Source organism: Geotrypetes seraphini, chromosome 7 (genome assembly GCF_902459505.1).
Source record: "Geotrypetes seraphini chromosome 7, aGeoSer1.1, whole genome shotgun sequence".
Taxonomy (NCBI): Eukaryota; Metazoa; Chordata; class Amphibia; order Gymnophiona; family Dermophiidae; genus Geotrypetes; species Geotrypetes seraphini.
In genome coordinates, this window is record NC_047090.1 from 120,388,767 (window position 1) to 120,413,833 (window position 25,067).

General features: G+C 41.6%; 1 protein-coding gene and 1 pseudogene across 2 annotated transcripts in view; one reads left to right on the forward strand and one right to left on the reverse strand.

Moving 5' to 3' along the window:
* Window positions 1-3,525: 3,525 nt before the first annotated feature.
* Window positions 3,526-4,004, reverse strand: LOC117364239 (annotated as a pseudogene).
* Window positions 4,005-7,682: 3,678 nt separating this feature from the next.
* DNAJC17 (DnaJ heat shock protein family (Hsp40) member C17) overlaps window positions 7,683-25,067 on the forward strand; it is a 130,714-nt gene continuing 113,329 nt past the window's right edge. The window contains exon 1 of one of the 2 annotated variants that reach the window (XM_033951593.1): window positions 7,683-7,896. In XM_033951593.1, the coding sequence (XP_033807484.1) occupies window positions 7,819-7,896 (78 nt within the window). In that variant the 5' untranslated portion in view covers window positions 7,683-7,818. The remainder of the gene's footprint in view (window positions 7,897-25,067) is intronic. The other variant, XM_033951592.1, reaches the window with a different exon arrangement.

A 25,067-nucleotide genomic window follows, 5' to 3' on the forward strand; every position in this document is an offset into this window, starting at 1 on the left:
CAAATGGGGCCTCACCAGAGACCTATTCAACGGCATTATCACCTCCCTTTTCCCAGGGCCGGATTAATCACTAGGCCAAGTAGGCACGTGCCTAGGGCCTGAAACTGTGAAGGGGGCCCGCTGAAGGAGGGTGACTCACCTTGCTATTTTTGAACGTTCAACGTCCCCCCCCCCCCACACACACAGTAATGGCAATGGACCGCCCGCCCACAGCAACGGCAATGTGGCCGGATGTGTTACTGGAAGGTCCCGTGATGACTGCTTCTGCCGGTCCAACCCCCTCCAATGTCACTTGCTCTGGAAGAAGTGACGTCGGAGGAGGGCTGGACCGGCAGAAGCAGTCATCGCGGGACTTTCCTGTAACACATTCGGCCGCGTTGCTGTTGATGCGGGCTGGGGGCCTGTTGCCGTTACTGCGGGGGGCCATTGCCTTTACTGCGGGGGGGGGGGGAGGCTGTTGCTGTAGGGTATAGGCGTTGCCATGGGGGAGAGAAAAAGGAGGATGGAAGAGTGGTGGATGGAGAGAAAGGGGCTGATGAAATTGGTGTGCAGGGGAAGGGGAGAGATATAAGGGGAAGGATACTGGATGGAATTGGGTTGAAGGGATAGAAAGGGGGCAGATGCTGATGGAAGTGGGAGGAAGGGAGAGAAGAGAGTGAAATGCCTGACCATGGGGATGTGGGAGAGGGAAGGAGAGGAGAGAGATGCCAGACCATTGGAGGAGGGAAGAGAAGATGAGGGATGCCACACCAATGGGGGGGGGAAGAAGAGATGGAAGGGAGAGGCAGACAATTCTGGAAGAGGCACAGAAGGACAGAAGATGAAAAGAAGAGAGTGACAAGAAGATGAGAGCAGAAACCAGAGAAGACAATGGTAGAAAAAAAAATTATATATATTTTTTTGCTTTAGGGGACACTGCTGTTGCTTTAGGGGACATCGCTGTTTCTGTGGTGTTGCATTGTATGGAGAGTCCAGCTTCTTGGTGGTTTTATTTAACCTTTGTCTACGTATTTATATTTTATCCCCCCCTTTTACAAAACTGTAGAGCATTTTTTACCGCTGGCCGTGGCTAAAAACCATACTACAGTTTTGTGAAAGGGGGAGAAGTTAGTTTGTGATTACATATTCCATACTAGGCAAAGGTGTTTTCTGTGTTCTGTTTGTATGAAAGACATGTTTTTTTGTTAGCGTTGATTAGTCTTGTTTGGCAAAATACATCAGGCATGGTTCTTCGGAGCATCTTGAATTAACCTGATTTGAATCTCCTTATTTTTCTGCCAATCTTCTTTTGTTTCATATTGGATTCTTTGGTGGACTGCTTGCCTTGTTGTTTCGTTGCAAGTTAACATACATGGAGTGGAATGTGCTAGAGGAGTTACAGATTTGGTTGTTTACACATAGTAACATAGTAGATGATGGCAGATAAAGACCCGAATGGTCCATCCAGTCTGCCCAACCTGATTCAATTTAAATTTTTAAAAAAATTTTCTTTTTAGCTATTTCTGGGCAAGAATCCAAAGCTCTACCCGGTACTGTGCTTGGGTTCCAACTGCCGAAATCTCCGTCAAAACCTACTGCAGCTCATCTACACCCTCCCAGCCATTGAAGCCCTCTCCAGCCCATCCTCCCCCAAACTGCCATATACAGACCGTGCAAGTCTGCCCACTACTGGCCTGAGTTCAATATTTAATATTATTTTCTGATTCTAGATCCTCTGTGTTCATCCCACGCTTCTTTGAACATATGGGTTACAGTTGGTTGATGTAGAGTGAGGCAGTTGAGAGGCGTTGTAAACTTGGTTATTAATATAGACATATTTCGGATAGTATTACTGCTTTACAAATATTTGAACACTTTTATATATGCATGGAAAGGGTTCAGAGTTAAAGTCCTGGGTAAGTAGGTGGGAAGGGAAGGAAGGGGGATTTGTTCAGAGATGTTTGGGGGTTGCATAGAAGAAAAACTGTGCACTGGTATGCTAATCTTTGTTTGTTTTGAATTTATAAAAAAAAAAAGAAATACAAGTAGAAATAAAACTGATAAATGGGGGCGGGGCGGGGCAGGGGTGGGGCCGGGGGGCCCAGCATACTTGGGTGCCTATGGTCCTCGAAGAATTAATCCTGCCCTGCCTTTTCCTATTATCCATTCCTCTCCTTATGCACTCAAGCATCTTCCTGTGTTTGACCATCGTCTTTTCTACCTGTTTTGCCACCCTGAGATCAACAGACACAATCAGCCACAAGTCCCACTCCGAGGAATAATAAAGCCCAGCAAGTCAGATGTATCAAAGGAAGCTGTATTAGAGTGACTTGACACATCTGTGTTCTATAATGACACCTGCATCAGAAGCAATCTGCTTACATCCGAGAGATAAACATTTAAGCCATTTGCGATATGTACAAAAAATAATAAACATCTAAGATCTCATAATAATATAGAAAAGAAGTTGTTATACTTACAATGACCTTAGTAGAATTTTGATGAAGATGAAAAATAAAAATACAAATTTATAGTTAAGAACATATCTAGTATGGATGATGAATAAAATAATTCCCATAGTAAATAGGTACACATAGGCACATTTGTAATATGCAAAGTTGGTGCCTAGATATTTAAAAATGGATGTTTACAAATCAAGATAAAAAATAAAACAATGTCATGAGATAAAAGGGGCCCATAGACTTTATATAATTTTCTTTCTCTGCAACGATGTGGGTTCCTCATTGATTATATTTTATGCAGTCTCAATTGTTATATGTAGTTTCAATATACTTGTATGTATTAATCTGTATTTTTGTGGGTTCGATTCATGTATCTGATGAAGGTAGTATAGTTGAAATGGCCCGTGTCGAGCCACTGAACATCCCAATAAAGAATTTGTAATATCATTCTTTGACTGGTGTAATCTCCTCTGTTTTCATGCCAGTATGCTAATGTTCCCATTAATGTATGGTCATTTTTTTGTTTTATTTTATCAAATGAGCACTTACCACCACTCATTTTGTAGGCGGAAGGGCTCCTGTGTTATCTGTGTACAGTAATGTAGATGTACTACATCCTGCACTAACTAGTTAGTGCAGGAACACCCACTCTCTGTCCTTGGCATGCCCCCTCAATAATAACCCCCTCTCATACTAAAGCCAGCAGTGCGGGCCAGCATGATAAATGCTCGGCGCCCATAAGAATTGAATGGGCATTAGAGAATTTGCTGCACGGCTTTGTAAAAGGAAGCCTAAAATTAGAAAAATATTTTAGCATGTGCAAATTTCAAAGCTATTATAGGATGACTTGAGTGTCCCCTGTGGTGCTCCTCTTATTTTTTGCTGCATGTTAGTGTTTAGTAAAAGGCCCACTGAGTGATTTTCTGTATACAAGTTCTACCAGACTTGTATATACTGTAAATAAGTTTAGTAGAAAACTTGTGTGTGCAGAAATTTCCTATGGACAATCAAAATTCCTTTATAGGCAGTGTAATGGAGCCATTTCCTTTTTTTTTTTATCAATGCTATGCTAAGAACTGTACTATCAACATTCTACAACCATTGTGGAGATATAGTTCTGGTAATGAAGAACTTGCTTGTCTGGATCCACAGCAGCAGGTATCATCTCGTCCATCTCCTCCTGGGTGAAAGGCTCACCTTTTTCAGTCATGTACTTGATGAGATCCTCTTTGGTCAGAAACCCTTGCTGGTTTTGACCTAACACTTCAAATGCACACAGGAGGACGTCTTCTGTACTTGGGCGATACCTCCTGTCAAGTAAGACTCTGGTCATCATTAGAAGAAATTTTTCAAAACGGATGTATCCTGTAGGTTCTTCATCTTCTACTTCTGCAATCATGTCATGAAGCTCCCCTTCACTAGGGCAGCAACCTAGCGATCTAATAATGGTACCAATTTCCCTGACATCTACAATTTTGTTATTCTCATGATCCAACACATCAAAAGCTTATGTAGTCCTGCTACCAATGCCTCGGCGCTGTCTTTGTCTAGTATCTCCGCCATCTTGTGTGCTGCTGTTGCTATGAAGACGTGATGCGCACTGCCATTTCTGATGCCTCAAAGCAAAATCTAGTTACCTACTTACAAATGTATGGGAAAAGAATCCTTTTTTTTTTCCATATTTCATGTTTACAATAGCACCAGCCAGTGAGGTTTTCAAGATATCCCTAATGAATATGCAAGAGGTATAATAGGAGGTGACAGGCATACAAATTTGACCCGTGCATATTCATTAGGGATATCTTGAAAACCCAACTGGCTGGGGGTTCCCCACCACTGAACTAGACCTAATGTAGTTAATCAGTTGTTGAGAACAGCAGGCTTGCGGAGGGGCATTTTTGATAGCGAGTCTAAGTCCAACTTTGGACATTTCCTGCAAGATGTCCCTTAAGTTCTTAAGAGCTATTTTTACAAGTTTGTGAGTTGAACTTGGCTAGTCGGTCTGAGCTTTAAGACTTTCCCTTTCCTTATGTGTTTCCCTGTGTGGGGTTGTGGGGCTTTACTATTAATGTATTTTTTCCTTTTTTCGTGCACATTCATGTTGTGTTTTTATACACTCCCCACTTTTTAAAAATATTTTTTATAATTGCATTGTAAGCCCCTTAGATATTTAATGATTGGCGGGATATCAAATTTTAATAAAACTTGGAAAATGAAAGGTCCATTTTTGAAACCGCTAGACATCCAAGTAAAAAAAAAAAAAAATTATTTATACATCTTGGCCCTTATCTCTTCTAACTTTTTTGGTTATTTTTGAATACAAAAACATCTAGGTTCAAAATGTCCAATTCAAACCTATTTGGACATGGGAGGGGACCAGCATATTAATGGTCTGGCCACACAGACATACCTGCAAAATCTTGAGGTGTCATCTGTATGGCAGTTCAATAAGTTTTGGTGGATTTGGGTGGGTTCATACATCCCATCATAAATGTAGTGGGTAGGATGGGAAATGGGTCTAGATCTCCCTCTCTATGGTCTGCCCACTAGGATACTCCAGACACCTGTTTGCTGTTCTACTATGATGTCCCATAGTATCTGCCTCTGTCATACAAGCTGGTATGTACTGTTTCACATTTTTGGGGGGTGGTAGGGGGGTCACTGACCACTGGGGGAGTGTGGGGGCATGCTTTCTTCCCTCTAGTGGTCATCTGGTCAGTTTGGGTACATTTGTGGCACTTAAGACACTTTTAAATTAGGTCTAGCTTGAGACATCTAAATAATGTCCTGGAAAAAGGTTTGATTATCCCTGCAAGATGTTGCAAGTACTAAGCCTGCCCACAACATGCCCCTTTAATATTTAGATGTGCTGAAGGGTGAATGCCCTGCAAAATGTCTAAAAAGAGATTAGATTCTTACCTTGCTAATATTTTTTCTAATAGATAGGGGTGTCATTCTGGGCGGACAGCTAATATCCCAGTGCTCACAAGCACTTTTCCCTCCCTCAAGAGAAAATCTATTGGGATGTTATGTCGGTCTTATCCATATAGATATACTCTTAGAGATCTGGAATGGATTCCCTTCTACTATTAGAACACTAGTTTATGTTCAGACAGACTCCACAGTTCCACAAGACTGTGAAAACATTATTATTTCAACAATATTTAGATAAGTGTCCCACGTAATTAAATAATTTCTCTAGTTGCTGGGAACCTATTTCCCATTAGCTGGCTGTAATACCGGGTTTAATCTTAATGTATTATCTTTAGCTGAACAATATTTTCACTTGATACCTACTTATGTTAACCGAGTCAAGCTCCTTTCAGGAGATGATGCGGTATATGAACTTAAGTTTTAGATTAGATTAATGGATAAGAAGGCCCTGGAAAACATAGAGCACAAACAGAAAGATGTGCAACCAGAGACTGGGAAAAGATGATTACAAAAATAAAATCACCAGACAACAAAGGTAAGTGATTTTATTTTCAATTTAGTGATTGAAATGTGTCAGTTTTCAGAATTTATAGCTGCTGTGTATATTGTGTGTATATGAAAAACGAATGGAAGAAATTGCATTACAATTAGTAATGGGGATGGAGTCTTGGGTGGAGCTTGGGCAGTCAGTGGCCTGGGGTACTCAGTTGATATTTGTTAGACTTAAGGGGTATTTGGCTTGAAGAAGCTGAGAAACACTGATCTAGCCCAGTATCGTGTTTCCAACAATGGCCAATCCAAGTCACAAGTACCTAGCAAGATAGCAAAATAATAAAATATTCTAAAACTAAAATGTTTATCTTTCACCTTTCCTTCCTGAAACTGCATTACCCCATCTCACAACCAATCCAGCAAAGGGGACATGATATATTCCCTTTCTGTGGTTATAATCAAGAGCAGTCTATATATTAGATCAGTGTCTCTCAAACTTTCTTAGCTCATGCACACTAAACAGAGCAAATGGTTTTAAGTTCTTTAAGCTATGGATGGGTAATTGTAACAATGGTGAACTTAAAGTAGGCAGAATTGCTAATCAATGCGATGGATGTGCTTGTTTTTGAGTGCAAATATTTCAAACATGGCTCAATAGTCGACAAGCAAACTTACATTTCATCATCCTCCATCTTCAGTCATTCTCTTTTTTCAATTTAATTTCTGTCAGAGCTGAAAATTCAAGTTTGTAAAGATAAGAAGATCCAAAAGGTAACAAAGCCTTGATTGCTTTGTTGCTCAAATTAGGGTAACTACTGCATAAAAAATAAAACTAAAATTATTTGCCACTAGTTTTCAAGGACCAATCACGTCAAAGAATGATGCTTGTCTGGGTGATTGTATCCTTACACACATACAGACACTCATAACATTGACAGACTCTTACATACTCGATGTCATCTATTCTAGTAAATACTTATACTTATGAAGGGAATTTTAAAAAATAAAGTAAAATTGTAGAATATCTTGTGGCACACTCGAAATCTCTTCGGAGCACACAGTTTGAGAGACATGTACTTATTTTATACCTGGGACAGTTGGTGGGAATCAAAGCCAGACTCCTGCTTTCTCAGGCAGCTGCTCTGACCACCAGCCTACTCCACCTGTTCTGTCTATCCTGCTTTCCACATTCACAATGTCCCTCAGTCTGCATTGGCTGTGGAAAGCACTTCCCACTTCCATCTTATATTAATTGCCCCATTGCTATTTGTCTCTCTTCTCTTTCTCTGACATCTGGTTGCCTTTTCTCAACTCTTAACCCAACCCTAGGAGCCAGTTCTATGGGTGCTTGAACACCCCCAGTATAGAACAAACTCCTTGACTTTGTCCAGGGAGAGGTAATTTCCATTGGGTTTAGCACCCCAATAATTTTGAGAAGTTGGCTGATATGACCGCTGCATCATCACCGTCTGCTCCCTCTTTCTCGTGCCCGTACAGTTAATAAATAAGCAGACAGCTTGGCCCCACCTCTTCTAGAGATGGATCGTCAGCAAAAATCAACAGAGAATCACCGTCCAGACAGTGCGTCTTCCTTATTTTCACTATCGGCATGGGCCCGGCGAAGTTGCTAACAAGGAAAGAGCAAAGGCAGTGCTACTTTCTGCCCTATGGCGACGATGGTGGGAGGGGTCATGTGGGGAGTACAGAGAGACGTAACCGGATATCAGGGACAGCAGGAGAGTCTGTGCACCGCGGGATTGGCTGAGCACGGCCAATCAGCAATCGCATCTAGTTTTGGTGGCTTAAAGTAGAAATTCAATAAACTACAATCCCCAGCAGTCAGTGTGCTAAGGGACCTGACGGGATTTGTGAAGCTGTGGAAAAGGCGGAAGACCAGCATTTGGAGGATTGTTTTAGTGCAAAGATCTTCGGAACACACGGCCAAGAAATAATGGCAACCAGCAAGGAGCTACTGAAATTAGATCTGTACGCCCTACTGGGAATCGGGGAAGAGGCCCACGAAAAAGAGGTGAGCGTAGGAACTGCTGTTTCCATGGGGATAAGGAAGGGGCTGGGCAGGCCCAGTTCAGCGGAGACCCCCTCACGTTAGTCACTTGGAAGCGGGTCATGCTACTTGCAAGACTTCGGCGAAGTTACTCTGCTGGGCCCACATTTTACAATATGTCTGTGTCCGTAGATTGCTGATTTTTGCTATGATTTCTGCGGGAGAGAGAGTTTTAGTGCCTGACTTCTGTAGATTAGGGAGATGAATGTAAAGCGATTCTTTAATGAAAACTAATGAATGAAAATAAATGGCCTGTCGTTAGTGTAATTAAGGGCCACTTTCTTGAAAGGTAAATAATAGATATCTAACTTTACACAGCAGGCTCCAGCATATTCACTGAAATCTGTTGAGTGAGTCAGTATTCAAGGAACATATACAGTATGTTTAGCGACTGCTTATCCATATAGCAATACTGAAAAGTGGCCTTAGAATGCCCTTAAGTTACTACTACTGCTATTTATCCTTTCTATAGCCTGAAAGGCATACACAGAGCTGTACACTTAATATTCAATAGACTGTCCCTGCTCAGAAGAGCTTACAGTCTAATCTGGACAGACAGGACATCTCAGGGTTGGGGAGTTTATGGTAGAACTTAAGGAATGATACAATGAGTATGGGTATCTGACAGTGAGTGGGAGTTAGGAGTTGAAAGCAGCTTCAAAGAAGTGAGCTTTTAGCTTGGATTTGAATATTGCTAGAGATGGAGCATGGTGTATTTTAAACACTGGCAGTTCCAGGTAGAGAATGACACGGGGACCGGTTACCATGGTCACCGCAGTAAATCCGCAGTAATGGGGACATTTGCAACTGGTTTACCACAGGAATGGGGACAAGACCTTTTTCACTGCCCCGTGGAAGCGGTGAAAAGTCTTGCTCCTGTGATAAAAAAATTGCGCTCATATCAGACTCGGCATCTCCTCCCCAGCTCTTCTTGCGCTAGCCATGCCATGATGAAGACAGAAGGAACCCAAAGCCTGAGACCAATGTAATTTGAAGAATAAAATTACTAGACAACAAAAGGTAGAAAAAAAATTAATTTATTTTATTTTGTGATTATAATATTTCAGATTTGAAATGTCCTGCTAGAGCTGGTATTAGACATAACTGGGGACAGCAAAGCCCAGGCTTTGCTTCTTTAGCTTCCAGCTGGCTTAGGGCTCTCTCTTTGACCAGGAAGCAATTGCCCTAGTTGCTCTCTCCTAACACTATTCCTGCATTGTGTGACTGAAGTATTCTGTTAGCTTGATTTTTCCATGTAGCATTCTTTAGTAATTTGGTTTGTTCAGTTATCACAATAGTGGAGGAGATATTTGTGAAAGGGAGGAGAGACGGGGGTTTTGTCGACCATTTCTCTGTATTATTTGTGTTTATAAAATGACAATTGAACAGAATAGTCTCTTTTTATACTTTAATAAAATAAGTTCAGTATAAAATCATAACTATTTGAGGAAGGGATCTGACAGTTTGCAGGACGGAGACTGAGCTTGCGGGACGGGGACTGAGCTCGCAGAGACAGGGCAGGGATGGGGACTGAGCTCGCAGATACGGGGACGGGGCGGGAACGGTGATAAATTTTTTCCCCGTGTCATTCTCTAGTTCCAGACATATGGTGTGGCAAGAAAGAAGGGATGGTGTGGCAAGAAAGAAGGGACGGAGTCTGGAATTAACGATGGAGATAAAGGGTACAGATAAGAGAAACTTGCCCAATGAACGAAGTTCACAGGGGGAGCATAGGGGTAGATGAGTGAGGAGAGATATTCGGGGGCTACAGAGTGAATGCACTTGTAAGTCGGTAAGAGAAGTTTGAATTGCATTTGGAAACGGATGGGGAGCCAATTAATTGACTTGAGAAGGGGTAGGGTTACCATATGGCTGCAGAAAATGGAGGTTCAGGGCACTTGATTAGAAAAGTCTTAGGCGTAAGCTACAATTTATATTACGGTAATCCCCAGTATAGCTCTATAATCCAAAATAGCTTTATAGAAACACTTTATTCACTCCTAAGGACCATCAGAGGTGACACTCTCAGCGCAATGTCAGTGGGAGTTATTTTCACCATATCTCTTCATTAGTCCAGAGTAGAAAACATTTTTTTTTTGTTAAATACATTTTTTAACTTTCTCATAAACTTATTAATTTTTCAAAATGTGATCTATTTTTATAGAAAACAAAACACTTATCTGTATTCGTATTGGGGGAGAGTAAGCTCTGCCGACACAAGGCAATTTCCCCCCTGTAGAAGATAAAATATATATAAATCAAAGCTTTTTAAAGAACCACTATTGTTAAGTATTTCTCTATTAAAGAACACACCCATAAGAGTCTCACCCTGTGTAGCAGTCTTCCTTCCAAGTTCAAATGAGAACTGAAACATGGCTGCGACGTTCAAATAACATCTGAGAGCACTGAGGTCATTTGACTCTGCAAGAAATTTACTTGAGAGAGGCTAAACCAATGTCATCCACTCCACTTCCTTGTTTAGACCAGTGGTTCCCAACCTTGTCCTGGAGGACCACCAGCCAGTCAGGTTTTCAGGATAGCCTTGATGAATATGCATGGAACAGATTTGCATACCTGTCACTCCATTACTTGCAAATCTCTCTCATGCATATTCATTAAGGCTATCCTGAAAACTTGACGACTGGCTGGTGGTCCTCCAGGATGGGGTTGGGAACCTCTGGTTTAGACCATGAGGCTCAACCATATCCCATCTAAAAAACCACATTTGCTCTTTGTAGTTAAGCCAATGAGCATAAACTTTCTGATACAATGGAAAGTGGTTGGATGGGTGGTGATATTCAAGTAAAACTTAACTACAAAGAGCAAATAAGGGTTTGAGAATGTCTGGTGCAAAATAACTATGAATACTTAACAAATTTGGTATGAGAGATAAAATCCGTGAAAGACACACAAAGGTTGATCTGGTTCATTTTCAAACTGGAGATTCCAAAGCCCTCTAGAACTGGTCTAAAGTATTTATATGGGAGAGACAGGTCCAGCACTTGCAACATAGAAAAATTAATATATTGAAACAGAGATCTTGGTGTGGCCTAAGAACTGCACAACCTTGAGCTAAATCTAAAATGTCGATACCCAGTAAAAACCTTTAAAAATTAAAAATATTTTCAGTTCAATTTATCAGAGATGTCGGAGAAAACTCCCCTAACAAAACAGACAATCACTACAAGGTTGCTTCTAGTCCAAAGGGTTCTGAAAACCAGACTGCCAATAGCCAACACAAGGAAACATACTAATTGAGATTCAATTATGACTTTGATCCACATCTTAAAAGAAATGCTTAACATGCAACTAGAACTCACAAAAAATAAACTCTCATAACATAAGAAACATAAGCATTGCCATATTGAGACAGATCGAAGTCCATCAAGCCCAGTATCTTGTTTCCAACAATGGCCAATCAGGAAGGGGTAAAATGCGGACCTGATGGACCTCGCGGATCTAAACCCGTACGGCCTTAAAAATCTGAGGTCCGTGTCGGTCCGTGTCCCTGCCGCTTGTAGTTTCTGTCGCTGACAGACCTTGATGAGATTTTTTGCGCTGACGGATCCGTCTCAGCATAGGGAGGGAAAAGTGTTAGGATCCGTCAGCGCTAAAATCTCTTCGAGGTCTGTCAGAGCCAGAGACTCGTGCTGGAGTTTGGAGACTTCTTTTCCATAACGCACGCCCAAAACCTATGTCCCCACTCTCTTGGCTTCTGCTCTGCGCTCCAGCACTAATCTTTGCCTCTGACAGACCTCGAAGAGATTTTTAGCGCTGACGGATCCTAACACTTTTCCCTCCCTATGCTGAGACGGATCCGTCAGCACTCAAATCTCAATCAAGGTCTGTCAGCGACAGAAACTACAAGCGGCAGGGACACGGACCTCAGATTTTTAAGGCCGTACGGGTTTAGATCCGCGAGGTCTGTGAGGTCCGCGTTTTACCCCTTTCCTGGTCAATCTAGGTCACAAGTACCTGGCAAGATTCCAAAAGAGTTAAACACATTTTAAATTGCTTGTTCTTGAAAGAAATAGTGGATTTTCCCAAGTCTACCTTATGGCTTATGAACTTTTCTTTTAGAAAATTATCCAAACCTTTTTTTAAACCCTGCTAAGCTAACTGCTTTTGCCACTTTTTCTGACAACACATTGCATAGTTTAGTTACACATTCTATGAATAAATAATTTATCCAATTTGAGTCCTTGTATTTTTGGAAACAGTAAACACATGATTCACATCTACCTGTTCCACTCCACTCTGTAATTTATAGACCTCTATCATACCTCCCCTCCTCCTGAGTTGTCTTTTCTCCAAGCTGAAGAGCCCTAGCCTCTTTAGCCTTTCCTCACAGGGAAGTTGTCATCCCTTTATCATACTCATCACTTTTCTCTGTGCTTTTCTAATTCTGCTATATCTATTTTGAGATGGAGTGAACTTTGACCCTTATTTTTGGGCACTGTTTGCTTGTGTTGAAAACTAAAATCAATTTTTTCAGGGGGTCTAAAATATGCTATTTCTAATAGAATTACCGTAGTTTGAAAATGTTTTCAGAATATTCTTTTTTTGTAAACACTGTTTAAAAATACCCAATTTTTGAAAAAACACAAACTTTATATTGAAATTATAAAGTAACCATATTAGCTAATAAGTTGAAATTGTATATTTGAGAACAAAGTCATGCCACAAAATAACAGACAAAATTTGACAGGCATAGCTTCATTATTACAGGAGGCACAGAAGGCTAAACTTTGAATTTTTTTAGCATGGTCTATTTTTTTCAGCCTATTTTTGAGGCTTTTTACATACCCCAATTTCAAAAATTGAAAATCCGCTTTAATTCCATTAAATAGATCGTAAAAAGTTGTATAAGATCGCCAAGTTTCATTGGTTTTGCTTCAATGAGCAAGGAAATATTTTGACTCAAAGTTGCCAACATTGTGCAGGGATATTGTACATGGTTTTAGTATGGTATCAAACAAAGAGCTATATCTCCACAAGTATCAACTGGCAGATTTTAAACTTTACCAGAGTCCATTTGGGTCATGTAAGATTCAGCATACAAAGTTTCATCAAAATTCATGATAGTGAGGAGGGACACTTTTTTTTTAAATTAGACCAGTTGACATGGAATGACCCACACAGTACTCGAGATGTGGTTGCACCATGGAGTGATACAAAAGCATTATAATATTCTCATTTTTGTTTGCCATTCATTTCCTAAATTCTTTTTGATTTTTTTTTTTTTAATATCAATTTTATTAAAGAGGCAACCAGAGAAACAGACTTGAGATAGTATACAATGGGTGTACAAAAAAAACCAGAAGTAATTTCACTCGCAGCACAGTGAAGGGGAAGGGAGATCGAGTCGTCCCCCTTCACTGCACCGGAGGAGCCCACGCGGTCGGCGGTTGCTGGCCCTTCATCTGGCCTGCCTTTCAGCCCTTTTGGGCACAGCAGACCAGACCTTTTGGAAAAATTTCACTCGCAGCACAGTGAAGGGGAAGGGAGATCGAGTCGTCCCCCTTCACTGCACCGGAGGAGCCCACGCGGTCGGCAGTTGCTGGCTCTTCATCTGGCCTGCCTTTCAGCCTTTTTGGGCACAGCAGACCAGACCTTTTTGAAAAAAAAAAAAAATTTCACTCGCAGCACAGTGAAGGGAAAGGGAGATCGAGTCGTCCCCCTTCACTGCACCGGAGGAGCCCACGCGGTCCGCGGTTAGTCCCTGCTCTCCTAAGCCGGTCCCTCAGGCCTATCTCCCCTCATTATAATTAAAAAAAAAAAATAAAAATTAATTACAATAATCCTTAGGGCCAAGCACCCTAATCCCTGCCTCTTACACGTGGACACTCGGACCGAAGCACCTTCCTTAAAATCTTATAGATCTATAATTGTTATATGCACAGGACTCTTACTTGTTCTTGCCTTTATACTATTACTGCTTTTGATTTATATTGTACAACTGCTCATGCCTTTAATCTTAGTCGCCTAAACCAATATACCATCTTATAGATCTGTTCATTGTCTTTTATATCTCTCCGCTTGTACCCCTATCTAGCTCACAATCCTAATTTGTTCAATTGTCCAACGACCTTCTCTCCCTACTGCTTCTTATCTACAGTTACCTGCCCAGGAACATTTCATATCTACCCACCCCAACATAATTATCTGTCTCTCCTCCCACCCTACACCTCCTGTCTGCCCTCACCCCTCTCCCCGCCCAGCCCCCCTCGCCACCCTACCTATCACCAAACATGTCTAGCCCTACTCACAAACATATTGCCTTTCTCCTTCTGTACCTGCTCACCACAAGAGGCTGGATTCCTAAAGCTTCAGCCTTTGAACCCATACCTACTTACATCACATGGACTAGAACCCTGGGACCTGACAAACTCCCCTGATCCCACAGACTCGTTCACGATGTCACAGAAACAGGTCCTTTTCCCATCCCTGTAATCCACACCACCCGCCAACCACCCAGATCAACACAAAACAAAAAACGATCTCTAAAAAATCTACAACTCACAGAAACCCCGCTCCCCTTAGAACAATCCATTCTCTCTGGTGCCTACCTGAATATCCGCTCGGTCAGAAATAAAGCCCAACTCTTCAAAGATTGGCTTGAAGAAACCCCCCTAGACATTGTACTCCTAACTGAAACCTGGCTCATTTCCGACCAGGATGCCATCATAGCGGACATTCTCCCACCACACTACAAAATTATCCCCCTCTCAAGAAATTCTAAAAGGGGAGGTGGCCTGGCCATCATACTACGCGACCTCTTTCACTTCCAAATCCTAGATTCCAAATTAACCAATGACCTAGAAATCCTCACCTGCAAAATCTCCAAAACCGACCTCACTGATAATCTCATCGTCACACTATTCTACATTCCCCCTAATAAATGGAACCTAGCTAAAGAAGACTATTACGAATTCCTCCTCTCGAACTCGGCAGCCGGCACCCACAACCTCCTAGCGGGAGACATTAACCTTCACCTAGAACAAAAAGAAAACCCCAATGTTGCAGACCTATTCTCCTTCCTCAGATCAATAGGCTTCACCAAGCCCCCACTTACCACAACACACAACAAAGGACACCAACTTGACATGGTCACCTTCCTTTCTAACTCCTCCACTACCCCCAACATAAACCTCACAAAACAAAATTGGTCTAATACCCCCTGGTCCGACCACCTCCTATGTCATTTTGAACTATCCTGGTTCAAAAAACAACCAGACAGGAAACAAACAAATAACCTAACAAGGACGATGACCTGGACAAGAGAAAAAATCAACCCAGTAGATTTCTGGTCTGATTACACCCTCTCTCCTGACTCCGACCCCAACCCGAACTTCCACCTTGACTGGAAAAACTTCAGTAACCAAGTCCTCAATACCATCGCCCCCCTAAAACTTCGCAAGAAAACCCCTCGGCCCCCAAACAAATGGTTTGATGCGGATCTCTCAGCCTTAAAACGCGAAGTAAGGAAACTAGAAAGAATGTGGCGTAAATCAGGGACCGACAATGATAGACTTATCTGGCAACGAAAAGTCAACGAATACAAAAAATTAATTGCTGACAAACGCAGCAAATACTACTCCCAACTCATCAGCACCCCTTCACTAAACAGTAAAGCTCTTTTCAGATTAGTTAACTCCCTTCTAGACACCGAATCATACAAACGAACCAGCTCAGAACTCCCGCCCCCCACCACAATCCTAGCTAACCACTTTGCCAACAAAATTCAAACCTTAAAATCATCCCTTACTACTCCCAACGTTGAGACAATATTCGACCTTCCAGCAATAGACACAACAGGTTCAAGAGCTGACATGACCTGGAGCTCCTTCGAAAGCCCAGACTGGAGCCTATTTCTCAAACTCTTCTCAAAATACGCCAACTCCAACTGCCTGTTAGACAACTGCCCACCCGCCATCATTAAATCCGCCCCCCCCCAATTCAAAGCCGATCTCTTCAATTGGATTACACTATACCTGTCCACAGGTCTCTTCCCGACTGAACTCGGACACATTCTCGTATCCCCCCGCCTCAAAAACAACAAAGAACCCATCTCCTCCGCCGCCAACTACAGACCCATAGCCAATATACCACTCTTCCAGAAACTCATGGAAGGCCTCATTAACCATGACCTCACGAACTACCTAGAAAAGTTCAACATCCTTCACGATTCTCAATCCGGCTTCCGCTCAAACCACAGCACAGAAACGGTCATAGCTGCTCTAACCAATTACCTCCTCCACCTATTCTCTTTGGGAAAAAGCGCCCTAGTACTCCAATTCGACCTAAGCAGCGCTTTCGATCTGGTCGACCACGATATCATGCTCCGCTGCCTCGACTCCATCGGCATCTCCGGCCAAGTACTTGACTGGTTCTCAAGCTTCTTAACCAACCGCACTTACCAGGTCCACAGTAATGGAACCTTCTCCCATCAATGGCATAACTCCTGCGGAGTCCCACAAGGCTCCCCATTATCCCCCTCCCTTTTCAACATTTACTTGGCCCCCCTAGCACGGATACTAACCGACCTATATCTTTCATATATGCCGATGACATCACCATTATCATTCCCCTAACTACATTCACTCAACAGACGGAACAACTCACCTCCTCTATCCTCACCAAGCTAGAACAATGGACCTCACAATTCAAATTGAAATTAAACACAGAAAAAACCAAAATCTTCCTGGCAAGCCCTAACCACAAAATAACAAACACTTCCCTGAAACTGAACGGCCTAGAATACCCCATCAACCCCACCATAAAAATACTCGGAGTCATCCTAGACAGAAACTTGACCTTCGAAGCCCACACCAGTGCCCAGGTCAAAAAATGCTTCTGTTCCCTCTGGAAACTTCGCACCATCAAACACCACTTCGACCACCTCTCCTTCCGCTTACTGGTCCAATCACTAATCCTAAGCATATTGGACTACTGCAATATCGTATACCTGGGAGCCTATAAAAACACCATCAAACGTCTTAGAATAGTACAAAATGCCGCTGTCCGCCTCATCTTCGGCCTCAAAAAATATGACCACGTCAGCCCCTACTACACTGGCTGCCGGTGGAGGCAAGAATCATCTTTAAATTCGCCTGCCTCTGCTTCAAAACCTTAGCAGGCTCCTCACCAATTTACCTATCTGAGTACCTTGAAATTGCAGGCCCCTCCCGCGCTCGAAATACCTACCTATTTTCTTTTCCCTCCCCGAAGGGCTGCCTCTACAAAAAATTCCTCAACCGATCCCTAGCATTCCAAGCGGGCAAATGGAACAAATGCCTCTCCACTCTCATCTCCAACTCCCCCCCCCTATCAAACTTTCAGGAAGCTAACCAAAACCTACCTTTTTGACAAATTCCTCTGAATGTTCCGATCCCCTCCCTCCTCCACCCCTGACCTCAACTCCCCCCCAGACCCTCTACTGCCGTAGGTTACATTTCTATTTGTAAAACTGCTGTATGTAACTCATAGCAAACATAACTACTCCGAGTATATTACCTACCTGAAAAAATTAACTTCTCTGTCAATGTACCGTCTAAAATGTAAATGTAACTTGATAGAAAAATTGCATTGTCTAAAATGTTAATGCAACATTAACAAAATTGTATCTTCGCTGTAATTGTACAGTCTCTTCTTCTGTTAACCGCATAGAACTTCCACGGTAATGCGGTATACAAGAATAAAGTTATTATTATTATTATTAAATAATCAAACAAACAACCGTTGGCAGTAACTGTGCATACAGAACCTTAAAGTAAAGCAAAACAAATGTGGCATTATACAATGAAATCAATAGAAAGAGGTCTCACAAAACCCACTAATTGGGCACCATGAGAAGGAGAGAAGGAGCCAAATCTGCACAGGCACCAATCCACTGTGGTTTGTTTCATCTTGTTTGGATTGTGGAGAACCTTCTCCTGGTTTTTCTGAAAATAATTGTAAACAGTAGAAGGAATGTCAAGTAAAATGGAAGGAGAAGAGAGATCTGGAGAAGAAGATTGTACTAGAACCAAAACCACACAGTAAAAACTTTTTTAGGTATATTAAAAGCAAGCAGCCAGAATCAGTTGGATCTTTGGTGACTGAGGGATAAAAGTGGCTCTCAGGGAAGACAAGGCCGTAGTGGAGAGATTAAATGAATTCTTTGCTTCGGTCTTCACTGAGGAAAACATTTGGAAGTTGCTGATGCCAGATATTGTATTCAATTTTGTTGAATTAGAGAATAAGAGAATTAGATACAAATCTCTATAACACTGGGTGATATAATGAGTCAGTAAGACAAACTGAACAGTAGCAAATCACCTGGACCAGATGGTATACATCCCAGAATCCTGACAGAATTGAAAAATGAACTTGCAGAGCCTAATAGATCTTTACGATCCGAAAATCAAAATTTGACACTGTTTTATTTTATGTATGTTGCAATTGATGTAAACCATTTAGTTTTTTTGTAAACAGTATAAAAACATTTTAAATAATTTGTAATTTTTCTTTAAAAACCAGCATCTGGGAAATTTAGAGATCGGCGAGTCTGAAGTTGGTGCAGGGCAAATGGTAGAGATTATTATAAAGAACAAAATGATAGAACATTATTTATTTAACAATTTATATACCACATAAAACTATGTGGTTAACATATATGTAATGTTCAAGTGGCTGGAGACTCAAACATCGAGGCTAAAAGAATTGCCAGAATGCATTCTCTCACCCACATGATTGGGCTAGAGACTCTGTGAATTCAAATAACAGACGAGGAAAAGCCATGTAAAAACAAATGATTTATTGACAAAGCTCCCTTAGCCTGGGAAGAGCAGGCCCTCAGAATTTTAGTGCTCTTCAAAGAAAGAAAACAAGGCAAACAGATTTATACTCTAAGTGACATCATTTGTAATAATTATCATGCTTTAGAACACAGTTCTTCAACCGCCGGTCCGCGGACCGGTGTCGGTCCGCAGGAAATTTTTGCCGGTCCGCACAGGGCCGGCAAGACTGACTGACTTCAACTTCCTGCCGGTCCGCGCAGGGCCGGCAAGATCAACATCCGAAGTCTGCGCTGGGACGGAGAGATCTTGGGGAGCCTCCGAGAGTGGCTTTCTCCCCTCTCTGCAGCTCTCCTTTACTTCCCAGCGCAGCGATTCACGAAGGCAGCCTCGGGGCTTTTGCTGAGTCGCGGCTGCCTCTGATGATGCAACTTCCTCTTTCCTCAGAGGCGGCGCGACCCAACAAAGGACCCGAGGCTGCCTTCGTGAATCGCTGCGCTGGGAAGTAAGAAGAGCTGCTGGGAGGGGAGAAAACCACTATCAGAGTCTGGGAAGCTGCTGGGCAGGGGGGAAAAAAGGGACAGCTGCTACTGGAGAGGGAGAAGGAGAGATGCTTCTGGGAGGGGAGGAGAGAAAGGAATCTGGGAAGCTGCTGGGCAGGGGAAAAAAAGGGACAGCTGCTACTGGAGAGGGAGAAGGAGAGATGCTTCTGGGAGGGGAGGAGGGAAAGGAATCTGGGAAGCTGCTGGGCAAGGAAAAAAAGGGACAGCTGCTACTGGAGAGGGAGAAGGAGAAGGAGAGATGCTTCTGGGAGGGGAGGAGGGAAAGGAATCTGGGAAGCTGCTGGGCAAGGAAAAAAAGGGACAGCTGCTACTGGAGAGGGAGAAGGAGAGATGCTTCTGGGAAGGGAGGAGGGAAAGGGATCTGGGAAGCTGCTGGGCAAGGGAAAAAAAGGGACAGCTGCTACTGCAGAGGGAGAAGGAGAAGGAGAGATGCTGCTGGGAGGGGAGGAAGGGAAGAGAGTTACTTGCGGACAGGAGGAGGAGGGAAGGGAGAATGAAAAAAGGAAGGAAACAGCTGGCAGAGAGATTAGAGGAGGGGAAGGGGAGACACAGGCATGAGAAAGTAGAGAGATTGATGATAGGAAGGGGTCAGCAGAAAAATAAGCAGAGAGGGACAACGATGATAGATCTGGTATAGGAGAGATAAAAATGAAGAGCAGTGAAGTTGGAATGAATCATGTAAAAAGGAGAGAGGGGGCACAAGCTGGATGGAAAGGGGAGAGGGGCATAGAAAGAAGACAGATACCATATGGAAGGGGGAGAAGACAGACGGTGGATGGAAGGGGCAGATGCTGGATTGAAGAGACAGAGAGGGCAGACGCTGGAAGGAAGAGAGTGAAAAGAAGATTGAAAGCAGAAACCAGAGACGACAAAAGGTAGAAAAAAATAATTTTATTTCTATTTTGTGATTAGAATATATCAGATTTGAAATATATATCCTGCTACAGCTGGTGTTAGACATAACTGGGGACTGCAAAACCCAGGCAGTGCTTCTTTAGCTTCCAGCTGGCTTAGGTAGCTCTCTGACCAGGGGGCAGTTGCCCTAGTTGCACTCCCCTAAAACTATTCCTGTCATGTGTGACTGCAGTATTCTGTTAGCATGATATTTCTGTGTAGCATTCTGTAATAATTTGGCTTGTTCAGTTTTCTTGATAGTAGAGGGGATATATGTGAAGAGGAGGGGAGACAGGGGTTTTGTTGATCCTGCTCTGAATTATTTGTATTTATAAAATGACAATTGTACAGAATATTGTTTCTTTTTATACTTTAATAAAATACATTCAATATAAAATCATAACTGAGACTTGTGTGGATGGGATCAGATGATTTGTGGGGACTGAGCTCGCGGAGATGGGGCGGAAATGGGGTTTTTAAATTTTAGTCCTAGTAGTTTGCTGGTCCACAAAATAATTCTTTTTTTTCTGCCGGTCCACGGGTGTAAAAAGGTTGAAGAACACTGCTTTAGAATACAATGGTACAGTTGATCATATGACTTCCTTTCCAAAAATGCCTAACGTCAATGTTAACATTAAAAGTCCATTCTGTTAAGTTTTTAAACCCAGCAGGTGGCAGTGTTTCACTTTTCTTCCTAAATCAGTTTTGATCTTTGACCTTTCCAAGTATCAATCATGTCAGTTACAAAGTCCTACTTCCTCAAAGTAGTATTGTATTTTCTAATCTATAAGAAACAGATTCTCTGTAAAACACCCAAATTTCCTGTTCCTCTGAGAACCTTATCCCATAGATGTATGTGAACAATGGTCTATGTCTCTTAAGAGTCACAAAATCAATCTTCTGAACTTTCTAGCATTAGCTGAAATGTAGAATCATCAATTTAGACAGGGAATGCCAATCTATGAGCTAGCTAAATCTATTTATTACAAGGCCGAGTTTCCAATGCAATGTGCAGATAACTGTATTTTTTAATGTATTCACTTAAGTTTGATTCATTCACAATCTCAGTTTTCATATCATCGGTAACAACTGTCACACCTGTAAATTCCAGAAATCTTCAACAGTAAGCATGGATTAATGAGAGAAAGCCAACATGGTTTTAGTCAAGGGAAATCTTGCCTCACCCACCAATCTACTGCATTTCTTTGAAGGAGTGAATGAACATGTAGATAAAGGTGAACTGGTTGATATTTTGTATTTAGATTTTCAAAAGGCATTTGACAAAGTACCTCATGAAAGACTTTGAGAATTTAGAAAGTCATGGAATATGAGGTAATGTCCTTTTATAGTTTAAGAACTGGTTGAAAGACAGAAAACAGAGAGTAGGTTTAAATGGTCAATATTCTCAATGGAGAAGGGTAACATAATAAATGATGGCAGATAAAGACCTGAATGGTCTATCCAGTTTGCCCATTAGTTAATTTAATCATATATTCCTGTCTCTTCTTTAATATTTCTGGGTCATAGGCTGTAAAGTCCACCTTGTATTGTCCTAGGTTTCAAATGCTGAAGTTGCCGTCCAAGCTCACTCCAGCCTATCCAATCATCCTGTTTGCAGGATATTTACCATAAAGTCTGGCCAGTAAAATCCTCATGTTCAAAGTTAGTGGAGTTCCCATTGATGCCCTCCCCAGCCCACCCTACACCAAATCACCACATATGGGACACGGACCGTGCAAGTCTGGCCAGTACCAGCCTTAGTTTTTAAATTTACATCCTTCGTTTTCTAATTAGAGATCCCCTATGTTTATCCCACGCTTTTTTGAATTCCATCACCAGTTTCCTCATTTCCTGGGATGTGCAGAGTGGGTTTTGGGGGGTGGGTTTGGGAGGTAGGGATTGGGTTGGGTAAGGTCTTAAAATTGTGGAAATGTGGGTCTTGTTTGCAGGAACTGTACCGCACTACTGCTCTCTTGCTTTTTTTCTTGGAAGCTGTGGTCAGTCCTCTTATTTTGCTTGAGAGTTGTTGGACCTGTTAATTTCAAATATATATGATTGAAACATAACCAAATCTGCAGCCTAAAGAAAGCCATTCTACTGTTTTTAAAGTAGAACCTCATAATGGCACTTAGATTTTGTTCAAAGACAAAGTTAACAATCAAGGTTGCATGTTCCAGTACCTCAGAAAGAGAACCTTCCAAAATAGCTGTAATACGAGTATCTTGCAAATCCTTATCTTGTTGCTGCAGCTGATCTTGAGTCCCAAACTGGTCTAAATATTGGTTCCCTGGGTTGTTCTTTTTATTATAAAGTGACAAGTAGTATGATTTATTAATAGGAGGATTAGCATCTAAGGGGAAGTTAAAATTTTCCTGAAGAAACTTTTTAAACACATCCACAAGGATTCCTAAAATTGTAGAACAATGTAGGACTCTCAAGTTTGTCTGTTAAAATTCTCCAATTGTTCAATCTTTCTGGTAATAAACTTAAAGCTTAAAGATGAATGAAAGCATATTAGTACAAACCATAAAAATCAAATCCAACCAATAAAACCCATAGGCCTGGATTTTATAAATAGCACTGTTGTTGGCAGCCGCCTTAAAAATGGCTGTCCATCGCATGTCAATCATGAAACACCGTTTATAGAATAGAGGGGTTCTAATATTGAAAAATATGAGCTGCAAATAATCTAAATGGATGAAATAACAGCATGCAACACCTTGTCAAAGGAGGAAAAGCTGAAGAACTCTTCTCTAACTAGAGAGGGTAAATTATATCATTGGCACAAAAACCTCCCGGTATTCCTGCTTAGTAAAGTAAATGTCCCGTTAGTACTAATCACAGTAAAGTTGCTGATAAAACACATAAGCAGTTAGCAAAATGTCAGAGCAGTTAGCAATTTGCAGTAAGCAAATAGGCAGTCAACATTGAGCTATTTAGAAAAACTTATCTTTGTAGCGTGTGTGGGCTTCTGGATACCCGCAGGTATGGCTTCATCATGGCGGGATGGTGGCTTAGCATCAAACTTGAGATTTTGTTACTTACACTATTTTGTTACTTTTAATTTCACTTGTGTTCATCATTCCTGTTTTACCAAATTTGACTGTGTTTCTGTGAATCTGCTTTGTTAACACATGAGAACAGAACAAGTTGGGGTGTTTCATAATTACCTGAAACAGTTTTGCCTTAGAAACTTTGAATAATCGGCCATTGAGTCCATTGAGTCTTTCTCATTTGTACAACATAGTATTGCCCAATTCAGGAAAAAAAATTTTGATTTGATTCACCCTGTTGAATCGATATTATTATTATTATTATTTTTTTTTTTAATTCGATTCACTTTCAATGACATAGCTTTTTAAGTTTAAACATTTTATTTAACCAAGGCAATATCATGTCAAAAATAGGAACATCCAAACATAACAGCTGTAAAATTAGTTAGAAACATGGATTTAATTACCCAAAGCAAATCATACCCAAAGCTTCCCCAGCCCCCATGCCCGATTCTCAGCTTCCCAGTCCCCACAGCAAATGTCCCAGCCTCCCCCTCCCCCAATTACTATATGGCCTCAGAAAAGAAGAGAACAGAGAGAGATCCTTTTATTTATACTGTGGAATTGCGGGAAGGAGAGGAGAAATGCTTCCGAGAAGGAGAAAGGAGAGAGCTAGCCATCAAATATAAATATTACCTTTACTGCCGCCAGCACCAATCTGCTTGAGGTCCGCTCAGTGCTCCCGTTGCCAAAGTCCTTTCTTCTGATGTAACTTCCGGTTTCGCAAAACAGGAAGGATTAGATGGAATGACTCCGGCAGCAGAGGGAAAGCCCAAATGGGTCGGGCTGACTTGAATCGGTGAGTCCGTTATTTTTTATCAACGAATTGATTCGAATTGGTGAATTGATTCGAATTGGAAATCGGGCAGCACTAGTACAAAATAGTTAAGCAGTGTTTATGGGATGTTTGTTCTCTAGATGGCGCTGTGGCACTGTGTATGTTCTCAAACATTAAAATCTGTCCGTTCTCAAATGTTGGGCTGATTCTCATGTTTTTCCATTTATTTATCTTTCAGGTTCTAAAATACACTCTTAACTATGCTGTTCATCTCCCATTTTACTTTATTTTTTCTGAGCAGGCTTTTGGGAAAATCCTGTAATATTAATTTAGGAAACTAGTAGTTCCTGCCACACACTCATTTGAGTAGGGTTACTGCAAAATGTGATCACAGATTTTTTTAAAGTTACCTTAAGCCCTTTCTAAACAAGTTTTACTTTCATGGAGGAGTAAGTTCAAATCCCACTGCTGCTGCTTGTGATTTTGGGCCTCAGGTACAAAATTAGATTGTGACCACCAGGGACGGGAAAGTATCTATGGTAGTATACCTGAATGTACCTCACCTGGAGCTACTAGTGAAAAAGCTAAATCCAAAATTCAATAATAAGAAACAAAAAAACAGGCTAAAGAAAGAAACAGGAAAACCCATCACATGACAATAGGGGTCAAGAGAAGTAGCAAAACTTAAATAGAAGGCTGCAGGAAGGAAAAAAGAAGAGGACAGACAGGAGATTCAGTTTGAAGATACATTAGGCAGGGTACTCCAAAGGGGCTATGGCACATCAATTCATAATAGAAAGTGAGATGGAAGATCAAATGGCACAACTTTTGATGTATGGTTCTGCTAGGTCAGACTGAGGATATTTGGAAAAAGGTGGTTAGCTAAATAAAGAAGACCTCTGTAGAAGGATTTTCAAGTGAATTTGATAACCAAGAGCCAGTGCTTAGCAGCAAGCAGTAGAATGGTATAATTTGTATATAGTGGGAGAGTAAAGTGACTTGATGGCATTAGTTTGAATATTTTAAATCTTATAAGTTTCAGCCTACAATGGTGGATGTTGCCAAGGTC